Source organism: Desmodus rotundus, chromosome 1 (assembly GCF_022682495.2).
Source record: "Desmodus rotundus isolate HL8 chromosome 1, HLdesRot8A.1, whole genome shotgun sequence".
NCBI classification, from domain to species: Eukaryota; Metazoa; Chordata; class Mammalia; order Chiroptera; family Phyllostomidae; genus Desmodus; species Desmodus rotundus.
Genome location: NC_071387.1, coordinates 36,002,951 through 36,015,529, shown reverse-complemented (window position 1 = coordinate 36,015,529; position 12,579 = coordinate 36,002,951). Strand labels below are relative to the sequence as shown.

The following is a 12,579-nucleotide window of genomic DNA, read 5'->3' as shown; positions in this document are numbered from 1 at the left end:
CCTGTGTGCCTGTCTTTCGCACCCCGCCTGCCTTCCTGCTCCCATCTCTCAGGCAGGCCTTTCAGGGCCTTGACTTCTGCACATAACGTAATATGGAAAAAGTAGTTCTTGACATGGTAGCTTGGGGAGTTATTTGTGCTCTACTGGTTATTTTCCTTCCACCTAACACAGAGTAGATGCTCAATATATATGGAGGGATAAATGAGCCAAAGAATGAAAACTGCCCTGGCTGGTGTGGCTCAGTGGATTGAGTGCTAGCCTGTAAACCGAAAGGTTGCCAGTTCACTTCCCAGTCAGGGCACATGCCTGGGTTACAGGCCAGGTCCCCAGCTGGGTGCATGCAAGAGGCAACTGATCGATGTTTCTCTCACACATCAATATTTCTCTCCTCTTTCTCCCTCCCTTCCCAGCTCTCTAAAAATAAATAAATAAATAAAATCTTTTTTAAAAAAGAATGAAAACCTTATAGGGGTTCATTTAGAATATTTGCGAAATATTCTCCAACCCTCAACCTAGGCGAGCTCACCTTCTCATGTGACGAAGAGCACTTTGTACACTCTGTGTTCTACTAGCTGGCCACTATGTTTCAACCAAACAGCAGCTCTCTGTTTCCACGTCCTAGCACAATGCCTAGCACCATGTCAGAGCTCAGTATATTTCTGTTGAATCAGTAAATGTCATGGTTTATGTCAAAGAGAGGAAAAGAAGCAAACAGGGACTTCCATTTGCAGAACCAGGAGATTAGAAGGAACATTAAGAAGTCTTCAAGTGCATTTCCCTGCTTCCTGATTTAACCATTCCTGGTAATCATCTACTTTTGTTTTTTTGAACACCATGGGAGGCTTCTTTACCACGTGACTCACAGGGTTTTTTTTAATCAGAAACCTCTACGTTTATTTACTTCCAAAGGACACGCTATATGCATACCATCTATTCCTTTTTCTCTGCCTCTCTTTCTTTCTTTCAACTTCCTTTCAAAGGAAAAAGAAAAACAATTAGACATGTTAGGAGTAGAACATGTTAGTCCAGATGTTTGAGGTGGGGTCGAATTAGACATCTCTAAATGCAGATCCCGGCTTCGAGTGAAAATCAGGCTGCACTGTGTCTGTCTAAAGCGGCCATTTGAAGACAGACTTCGAAACTTCTGTGCCACAATACAGACTTGAGGTTTATGCTCACAACAATCTATTCTAGCTATATAAAACCCCAAGTACTCCCACCTTTGCTTTTTAAAAATCTGACTAATAGCAGTTCAGCTAGCATCCACGGTCCAGCTTCTCACCAGCATCAACGGTGCCTGGACGAGATGGGTCAGTGAGTACCACCACCCTCATTTTCAATTAAGGGACTGTGAATTGGAAGTTTTGTAATCAGTAGTGAAAAACAAAAATGAAAAATGAAACCAGAGCCTGGTAACTAGTCTTGGTTGTGTTTGAAGTGAGAATACATTTTTCTGAAAACCTCTGTAGTCTGCTCTCTGAGGTCTGGGGACGTGCTTGCAGGACACATTGCCTTGTGATCCAATTGAGACTGTTGTTCCCATGGCTGCTCAGCGGCTTCCAACCGTTACCGACATGACTTTGCATGGCAACCCATGCAGGACCAGAGATGGACAAAACCCAGGCCTTACTCCATGCAGTCAACATGCAGAGCCTCAAAAGAAGCCTTTTCAGATTTAGAGGGCGTCTCTCCTGGGACATTCATGGTAGAAAAAAAAATAGCACTTAATCTCCTTTTTCTTCTTTTCTTTTCCTGTGACTTAGGTGCCTGAATGCTTCCCCCAGTTTTAATAAAAGGCAACAGTGAGGGCTGTAAGCCTCAGAACCTTAATCCTTGCCCTGCGCATGACTGATCGATCATCAACGCATTTCCCCGAGGCTACTTTCCCTCACCTAAACCAGAGATGTGGCCAGTACTATTTATCACTCAATCAAACAGATTCTCCCCTGTGACATGTCTGACTTTGCTATTTAAACTAAGGTTGTTGGTGACATTAAGAGGATGGTGGAGTAAGGACCTCCAAAGCTCTACTCCATAAAAGCAACAAGAATGCTGGAAAAATGGTCAAAATAACTTTTTTAGAACTCTAGAAATTTATCAAAAGCTCACGGCAATCCAGAGAGTATGTTTTATGTGTTGGGTTGGCCAAAAAGTCTGTTTACTTTTTTTCTGTAAAATAAAAGACACATTTTTCATTCTCACTGATAATTTGATTGATTTGTATATTTTGAGCATTTTGGCTCTCTCCAGTGTGATATAACATTGACTGTTCTCAGTTAATGTCTTGATTTGATCACTATCAACTTCAACTGGCCTATCTGACCGTGGAGCATCACCCAGAGAGAAATCTCCCTCATGAAACTTTGCAAACCACTTTTGACACATTTAATCCGTCACAGCACTTTCTCCATATACTGCACAAATCTTTTTGTGTGTGTGTTTCAGTTGCATTTTCACCTTTCTTGAAATCATAAAGCATGTGCTGAAAATGCATATTTTCTTCCATTTTCAATATTAAAATGGCTACACAAGAAATTCACCAATTTTGATTTTTTTAAAATGCACACTGATATAACAGCTGTCACCATACAATCTAATAACATTGCTTTGAATGAAGTTAAAGACAACTAAATGCTACTAGAGCCATCATACAGAAAAAAACCAAATGAACTTTTTGGCCAACCCAATAAAACAACTAAATTGCAGTTAGAACAGCAAGCTTTCTGGTGTCTTAATTGCCTCATCCTAGTCCACTGTCTCCGGACTCACGGTAGCCTTGAAAAACAGCTCTGCAATCACAATAAAAACTGGCAGCCTCACTGCTTATGGAGGGTCAAAATGGGGCGGGAGCTCTCCCAGAGTCCAATTCCAAAGTAACTGCCATTACGTGGCCTGTCTTGTAGTTCCTTTAGACAATCCCACAAGGCTTGTCCATATTTGGTCTGGCTCAGAGCTCACACCATTGTTTCCCTGGGGGCAACTGTTAATACAGACATTTGCCCGAAGCAGAGATAACTAATGGTTGGAGTAAGAAACAAGCTGAGCAGAAATTTGAAGAGAGAGCTGGGAATAAGATATCTGCAAGGGCCTTTGAAAAGCTCTGACATTCCTGGGACTCTACAAGCCCAGGCACATGGTTGTGTTCATGCATGGGAAGCAAAAGAGAAGGACCAAAGTGCTCATCTCTGGCAGGCCTTGAGACTCCACAGAAGCAGGAAGTGCAGGGGGGAAACCCACGGCCTGCACACGGTGCCCTCAGCAAAGACTGGGAGGTTTATTGGTTCCAGGCCATTATTACCAACCTACAGAGATACACAGGACATTAAGCAATACTATGAACAACTGTATGCCAACCAATTAAATAACGTAGATGACATGGGCCAATTCCTGGAAACACACAAATTATCTAAACTGACTGAAGAAGAAATAAAGAAATATTAGATGTATAACAAGTAAAAAGATTGATTTAGTAATCATGAACTTCCCAACGTAGAAAGATCCAGAATAAATTTTAAAAAGACCAATGTGAAAAAAATGAGAAAAGATAAATTATGAAAATCAGGCAAATCTAAAGTTGTCTGTTTACTTTTAATTTTGTGACATAAACTTAGTGGTCAGATCCTTAAAGGGCAGGGGTAATCAGATTTTTTCTATGTCATCCCAAGCCAAATATTATGTATCTTACCTGAGTCATCAATACATGTGGCTACTAAGTACTTGAAATGTAAATAGTGCAACTGAGAACCTGAATGTTAATTTTATTTAAAGTTTAATCTCAATTTTAAAATGAACACGAGAAATTCATTTACTGGAAAACATTTAAGTATGTTTGAAACTTGGGTATGAATCTACTTTTTCAACTATACATTTTATAAAATCTAAATACAGATTAAGTATTTCTGATAAAAATTTAGCATTAAAATTGGCATGTACTGTAAGTGTAAAAACACACTTAATTTTAAAGACTTAGTATGGAACAAAGAATGTAAAGAAAGTATCTCAATAACTTTGCTTTAATCACATGTTGAAATGATAACATTTTAAATATATTAGGTTAAATAAACTATGTTGTTAAAATTAATTATTTCTGTTTCATTTTACATTTTTTAAAAAACATTTTATTTATTGATTCTTAGAGAGGGGATGGGAGGGAGACAAAGAGGGAGAGAAACATCAATGTGTGGTTGCCTCTCATGTGCCCCCTACCAGGGACCTGGCCCACAACCCAGGCATGTGCCCTGACTGGGAATCAAACCAGTGACACTTTGGTTCACAGGCCAGCTCTCAATCACTGAGCCACACCAGCCAGGCTCATTTTACATTTTTAATGGACTTGTAGAAAAATTTAAAATTACATATGTGGCTTGCACTATACTTCTACTAGACAGGTCTACCATAGCTCTCAGCTAATATCTACTTTTTTTTACATTATTAATGATTTCTTGTTTTCATTCCAATGCCTTGATGACCATGAGTAAGTAGTCCCCTCCCCGACATTTTTTTTGAAGGGAATCATTTCAGGAATGCTCGAATGAGGAAAAAACAAAATCATTAAATCCATCCCCTCTGAGATATCATGGAAGTGTCATGGGTTATAGTCATAGAGGTTGTTTTCCTTTAGAAATAAAAGTTGAGGAATGATCATACAGATGTGAGGAAACAGTAGAGAATGCAATTTTTTCAAACTTTCTTCACAAAAGCAAGATACTGTACTGTCATGTGTTTTCTGTGTTTTAATTCAGTTGTGGGGAAAAAAATCATCCGGATAGCTGCAGCCAAACTTGTGCTGAGCAACGTGAAAACCTGCTTGCTAACCTGAGTGTGATTCATGTTGACCTCCCTCATCAGAGGTTTAGAGAAACGGTCCTCTTCCTCTTTACTTTGCATAATTACTTCCAACTTCAAAACTCTAATATTAAGTGTATCTGAGTTAGAAGTCCACGCAAATGTTCTAGCACTTATATGACCTTTCAGATTTTAACCTCCATTGAATGAACTCTCCATACCTGACTGGCTCACCAGACAACATGGAGTAGATCAGCTTTCCTCTGTGTGTGCAGGGTGGAGGCACATTTCCTGTCTAGTCCTGTATCCAGACTTTCATACGTGGTTTCCACCCAGCTGACTTCCTCATGAGCATCAGGCAACTTGATTTGGGATTCTAAGGGATACCATTCAGTAAAGGTGTTCTTTCAAAAACTTGCCTGAATTTTCACCTTTAGAAGTTCTGAACTTTAGCTGACCTTTCTTGCTGTCTCTCTAGCTTCTCTGGGTCCTTCCCACTCCACTGAGTTTGGGAAAATCTTTCAGTTACCCTATTCAAAAAAGACCCCAAATATGGACAATTGGCAATTGTGATATTTTTCAAGTGGAGAAAAGTTTTTTGTTTTTTTTTTAAAGTGATGCAGAGTCCTGGCTGGTGTGGCTCAGTGGATTGAGTACTGGCCTGTGAACTAAAAGGTCGCTGGTTCAATTCCCAGGTCACATGCCTGGGTTGCAGGCCAGGTCCCCAGTAGGGGGCGCTCAAGAGGCAACCACACGAATAAAAAACTTGACTCCCTCTTGTGCTATACATAAAAATTTCAGAAAATATGAAAGAGTATCTTCATTATCTTGTAGGTTAGGAAAACCTATTTCTTTTTTAAAACTTTCAGTTACAGTTGACATTGAATATTATTTCATGTTAGTTCCAGGTGTGCAACATAGTGGTTACACATTTATATAGTTTACAAACTGATTGCTGGGTAAGTCCAGTACCCACTTGGTATCGTACATAGTTATTACAATATTGTGGACTATATTCCCTATGCTGTACTTTACATCCCTGTGAACATTCTGTAATTTGTACTTCTTAATCCCTTCACCCTTTTCACCCATCTCCCCAACAGCAACTCCCGTCTGGCAACCATTAGTTTGTTCTCTGTAAGGAAAAGATTTAAACAAGATATATAAAACAGAAAAACACCTGATAAATGTGACACAATGTAATTAATTTTGTTCATCAAAATATTACTGTGAAAGACAGCTTCAGAAGGGTAGAAGGTATTTGTAAACCATATAATAAAAAAAGGCCTGTATTTGAAATATTTAAAGAACTCTTTGAAATGAATAGGAAAAGACAAAATGCAGTAAAGGGGCAAGAACAAATATTTCCTAAAGGATACATCTAATGGCAAATAACATACAAAAATTAAAATTAAACATCAATGATATACTACTATACACCTATCAAAATCACTGAAATTAAAAAAACCAGATATAGGCGAGGCTATGGAGTAATAGGAGCTCACACTCTGTAGATGGGAGTGTAAATTGGTAACACCACTTAGGAAACCAGTGTGGCCTTATTACTCAAATTGAAAGTGCATCCCCAGTAACTTCGCAATTCCACTCCTTCAGTGTAACTCCAGAATAAACTTGTTACATATGCACCAGGAGGCACGTACAAGAGTATTCATAGCTTTGTTGTTTGCAAGAACTCCCCAAAATTCCAAACTTAACAATAAAACTGTCCACTAACTGTAAAAATAGGTAGATAGTGTAATATTTATGGAGAATACTGTATATCAATGAAATTGGATCAACTCCAGTTACATGCAACTCTGTGGCTGAATCTTAGAAATATTAAGCTGAACCAAAGAAGCCAGTTACAAAATAATCATCTTGCCTAATTCCATATGTTTTACAATAAGCAAAGAATTTTTCTTGTATGTTTCTATTGTATAAAGTTAAAAAAACAGGCAAAGATGGTGCTTGGGGATTTATAATTAGAAGTTAGGGTATAAAGCAAAGCAGGAAAGTAATTTCCACAAAGCTGGGATAGCTGTAACACTGGGGGAGGGAGACATTTAGGACAGAATGCGTGTGGTGGGGCCTCCGCCGGCCTGAGGGATGGCAATATCCTATTTCTTAACCTGGGTGCCGCTTTATAATAAGTTGTGTATTTGGTTCTGTGTGTTTTTCTGCGTGTCATTTTTCACAATAAAATTTTTTTAAAATAAAAAGCTCTCTGTCTACAACCCCAATCTTGCCTCCCCTGAGCCTGTTTCCCTGTCCCTCCCCATGGTTCTCTCAGCCAAAGGAATGTCCCTTCTACTCATATTGTCTCCAGGCTCTTAATTCCCACTCACAACGTGCAGAGCCCCTCCCCTCACCCCCAGGGTCACCAGTAATTGGCAAATCAAATGCACTTATTCTGCGCGCTCCTCTGTTCTCCAGAGGAGGTTTTGCTGTTGACCTTGTAGCTCTCTTTTCCCTTGGCTTTTCTCTGATCCTTCCTCCTGACCTCTCTAATTTTCCCTCACCTTCAATACTGGTGCTTCCCAGCTTTCTTTCCCTGCAGTCTCATCCACTTCCGTGGCCCATCTCTGTGCTCACAGCCCCTGATGGGTGATGGCCCCTTCCAGGCTCCAGGTGCAGCTATGCACACGTTTCCTGCTTTATCTCCATCTGTATCCAGGTGTGGGAAATCATCTGAATTTCAGCCCACAAACTTCAAAATGAACTCATTCTCTTCCTCTCTCCGACCCTATTCCTGGATTTCCTATCTAAATAAACTTCCAAGTTGACGTCTCAAGCTAGAAATGTTGACTCACCACTCTTCTTAACCTGGCCCAGTTCCAATAGCTACTATTATTATGTTCATTAGGCTTTTGTTAGGGTCTGCTGTTTGTTTCCCCTACAGACCCGAATGTTGAAACCCTGATTCCCAGTGTGATGATATTAGGAGGTGGACAATTTGGGAGGTGATTACGTCTAGAGGGCAGAGCCCTCCTGAATAGAATTAGTGCTCTTATGAAAGAGGCCCCAGAGAGCTCTCTTGCACCTTTGTCTGTGTGAGGACACAGCGAGAGGATGAGGTGTGGGTCCTTACTAGATCTGGAATCTGTGGGTGCTTTAATCTTGGACTTCGGAACTGTGAGAAATAAATTTCTGTTTATAAGCCACGCAGTCTGTGCTATTTTGTTAATACAGCTTGAACAGGCTAAGACAGAACTGTGTTTTCTGTGTTTGTTTTTACATATATGACATACATTTTAAAAACTTACACTACCTCACTTAATTCTTTCAACAACCCTGACATAAGTTATTATTATTCTTCCTTACTGAGAAGAAAAAAACTGAATCTTCAGAGCCAGCAGCTCTTACACCCAACTCCCGTCAATTCCAGTGCTGAAAGCTTATCAGAAGTTGGAATCCACCCCGACCCCCAGCACTGGTTTCTTGTTTGAATTGTTATACTAAATACATAAACTGCCACATACACACACACACCTCCCTCCATTTCTGTCTCCCTTTAACAGGTCCGGTAGAGTACTCTTAAGAAAGCAAACATTTGATAATGTTAATTGATTACTTTTCAGATGCCTCAGCACACACAGAGGCCACATGATCGGATGCCAGCCTGCCCCTTTCCCTATCCCCATCCCCACCTCTACATTTGATCTCCGGCACACACGCTTTCAGGTCCCTGGGCCTGTGCACAGACAGTTCTTTTTACTCGCCATGCTCTGTTGCCACCCCGCCCTGTTCAACTGAGGAATCCCAGCCTACCCTTTAAGCCCCATCTGACCTTCTCGCTCCCTCTGTGATGCTGTCGCATCCTCAGTCAGCCCTGCTCCACCTACATTTACTTACAAGGTATTTGGTGCCAACCTCCAGGGCTATTTTTTGCTTTTGTTTTCTATCACATTATATTACAATTGCTTATTTGTTTCTGTCTGCCCTGTTCTTTGAGGGTGAGAATCATGTATTATTCCTTCTTGAATTGGGATCTCATCCTAGCGATGGCCATATCTGGAGGGTAGTTCATGGTTCTGCTGAGTAAATACATGTCCCTGGAAATCCTTGTTGAAAAACAAGCGTTGGAAGAAATAACCTGGCCACCACTGGCTGGTGTTGGCGTGCAGTGCTCTGCTGGGTTTGAGATGCCCTGCTCCGAACCCTGAGGCCTGGAGACGCTCTGTTTTGGTAGAAGAGAGTGGGGGATAGAAAACGGGGGCCATGGCTGGTGTGTCCTCCTCATGGACTGAGCAGCCAGGTGCTCATGACCTTTCTCCTCAGCAGACACCTTTGTCTTGCAGTCATACTCACTTTGCCTCTTTACCCCATTCCATCCCTTTTATTCTCTTGGATCATAATAGGCCTTCTGCTTTATGCTTTTTTTCTCATTTAACCCTTTTGAAGGTGATAAAGATCTGCCACCCAAAATAGGCCATAAATTCTTTCAGCATAAGAATTTTTTGAGCTAAAGACAGTTGACAAAAAGCAGACACAGAAAGAGCTATTTTCTCCTCCTCTATCTGCCCCAAAACAGGGCATACATTTCCCTGGTGCATGTGTCCCCCTCTCCCACACCAGAAAGAGGTAAATGACACTTATTACTGGAAAGAGAGATGACATCGAGGTACGGCTGCATAAACACCTCACTAACACACCTTATCCCCCATTAGTTCCCCCCATATATTTCCCAGTCAGTTTCCCGCAATGTACTGATTGGCCTAGATGCCCAACCTCTCTTTTCCTTGTTCAGTCACTTCACATTTACTTGTTTTTTGTTAAAGTGGTATACAAGCCCCTGGGTCTTACTGCTTCTTTGAGTGTTTCACTTCTTTTCTATGAAGACCAGTGCAGGTAAAATTAAAACTATTAATTAAATGTGTATGCCTCTTTTCCTGTAAATCTGTCACTTACCTGTTTAATTCGCAGACCACAGGCACTGAATCTAAGAAGGCAGAGAAAACATTTCCCCTCCCCCTACACTCACAACCTGTGGGACAAGCATCGTTGTGACCGTTGTCGGGTGGCTGGACTGCGGCCGCGGAAGTTTTGACAACTTGTGTGTGGAGGAGTCAGAACCTGGGTCAAAGCCCTTTCACCTTTGTTCCTTTTTCGCCTTTTTCAGTGCCTGAAAGTTTGTTTTGCCTGTTTAGTGACTCTGAAGTTCAAGGAATTCAGGCTCCCATGTTGAATGTCAGCTCAGGAAAGGAAGCACACTTAGGAACAGCCCTGAAAAATCCCCAGACTAGACCCAGTCAGAGCAGCCCAGTGTTTCCCAGTGATGGCACTCTCTGGCACCCAGCCCTGGGCCAATCAGCATTAATCACTCAGTGAGTTTTGGTTGATGACATGAGACTGGTTTGCATAACCCAGCTGCACTGGTATAGGTACCCGGGCCACCATCTGACAGGAACCCTGGGGCCTGGTTTAAGAGAAAGAAACCCTAGGTGCAAATTACATTCGGGATCTGAATTCCCCCTATTCTTTCTTTCTCACCCAGTATGCAAGTCAATGCTGAATCCCTGCCTGTGGTCAATCAGAAAAGCAGGAGAAGATAGCCTGCTTCTAAGAGACAGGACAAGTTAGGGATCTAAATAGGTTCTGGTTAAAAGAGACTTTTCAGGTTTGTCAACCCAAGAAGGAAAAAAAAAAAAAAACCAAACAAACAGGCTTAAAGGGTGCTATTAAAAACCTTACTGGGTTCCAATAACCCCACTGCTTTATTTAAGAAAGTTGCCAAGGAGGCAAGAAAAGAGGATTATTTCCATTTACTTGGTCCTAAAAATAAAGGAAATTTCTGCTCACCTGGAAGCCAGTGTTTCTGTAGCCTTCAGCTTCAGAGGTGGTCACATTCTTCAGCTCCATGAGCTCTTTGCTGCTCTTGGAATTCGCTGGTCTCTGAATTCCTCTTCGATGTCTGGTCTGGAGGTCCTCTGTACCTGCGAAAACGAACACAGCCTCTGCTGATGTAGGAAGGCCACCTGCTGTTGTAGAAACCTGGGCACTGCTTCAGTTTGGAAATGTCAAGACAAATGTCCTCACTGGGGCGGGGCAGGGAAGGTGGGTGGGGTGGAGGCTCTCAATTCAGGTCCACCCACCTCATTAATCCTTCCTATTTCCCCACGATTGCCAGCCCATTTTCACTCCAGGGAGAAAGCTCATGTCCTGCACAAAACACAACAGGACACTCTCTTTATGTCCATGAGTGAAATAATCTGTTTCCTGTGGGCTGTGTTGCAGACTAGGCGTGGTGGGGGTGGCTGAGGATAACAGCTGGCTGCAAACAAGCCACCACTGTGCTGTGCGGGGAGGTGCTTGGTACTGTGTATATGGTGGTCTTGGTGTATTTTCAGAACAAGGCAAAGTGAGGTGTGAGAAGTTAACAATCTATTCAGGATCATTTGACTAATGCAGGCACAAAGAGAGGCTAAATCCAGGTATGGTGGATTCCAAAGCCACTGTCTTCCATCACTGTCTGTAGCCAGATTGTCATCCATCCGTCACTGGGATGCTTTTGAAAATCCAACTCCTAGACATGCAAATATGTGGCAGATCAGTGAAAGGTGACCAATGGCTCACTTAATAAAAGGGTTCTTTGCTTTATGAAATTATCAGCTGTAGGATTCTTTCAAACAATACATTTTAAATGACCTATTAGGTATCTATTAACCATGATAATTGTGTGGGTTATGTGGAAATGTAGAAAATGCTTATGATAGGTGAAAAACTAGAATTAATAGATAGAATGCTGCATGCAGTGGGCAAAGAATAAAAGGAACTATCAAATATTACCAGTGGTTTTATCTGAGTTGTGGTTTTATGGGTTGTTTTTAGTTTCTCCTATATACTTTGCTGAGTTTTCTAGAAAGAGCACTGTATGACTCTTATCATGACACAGCCTGCGCACGCACACAGACTCACACACAGTGGTTGTTGGAACCGGCTCTGGCCGGGTTGCAGTTGGTAGCAGCATTGTCCAGTAGGACGCAGGACAACCAAGAGGGTGCAGGTTTGATTTCAGTCAGAGCACACACCTAGGTTGTGGGTTCAATCCCTGTTCTGGGTGCATAGGGGAGGCAACAGATTGTTTGTCTCTCACACTGATGTCTCTCTCTTTCTCTCTCTCTCCTCCTCTTTCTCTAAAATCAGTAAAAACATATCCTCAGGTTAGGATTTTAAAAAAGAGCTACTGGAACCATCTTCCCTGGGTTCAAGTCCTGGCTCTACCACTTACTGCAGCAAATTACAGCTTAGGAGCTAAACCTAGCCTATTAACACTTACTGCAACCTAAGAGTTAAGAATGGATTTTAGATTTTTAAATGCTTGAAAAAAATCAAAATGACCAGTATTTCATGGCACATGCAAATTACATGAAATTCAAATTTTAGTACCCATAAAACAAATTTTGTTGGAACACAAACATAACCATTCATTTATATATTGTCTTTTGTGGCTATTGCTCCATAAAGGTAGGGCTGGTTAGTTGCAACAGAGACTGTATGACTCAAAGGCTAAAATATTCATTTCCTGCCCCTTTATAGAAACTCTGTGCTGAACCCTGACTTCCTAGCCATGTGAATTCAGGCAAGTTTCTGATTCTCTGGGCCTCAGATTCTTCACTTACGAAATGGGAATAATAGTACCCATTTTACACTATGATTGAGATGATAAATATAACACTTAAAAACACATGGAATAATGCCTGGCATATAGTAAATTTGTTGCTTTAAAAAAAGGTAAAATGATCTCTACAAACTTACTTGCATGTGTTTTAGGTACATCTTTCTACCTGAAGCCAG

At 41.3% G+C, this 12,579-nt stretch overlaps 1 protein-coding gene across 1 annotated transcript in view; it reads right to left on the bottom strand.

Annotated features, from left to right (window-relative positions):
* SLC28A3 (solute carrier family 28 member 3) overlaps positions 1 to 10,792 on the bottom strand; it is a 53,911-nt gene extending 43,119 nt beyond the window's left edge. Inside the window, exon 1 of the mRNA XM_024559994.3 lies at positions 10,585 to 10,792. Within this exon, the coding sequence (XP_024415762.3) occupies positions 10,585 to 10,644 (60 nt within the window). The 5' untranslated portion in view covers positions 10,645 to 10,792. The remainder of the gene's footprint in view (positions 1 to 10,584) is intronic.
* Positions 10,793 to 12,579: the final 1,787 nt, after the last annotated feature.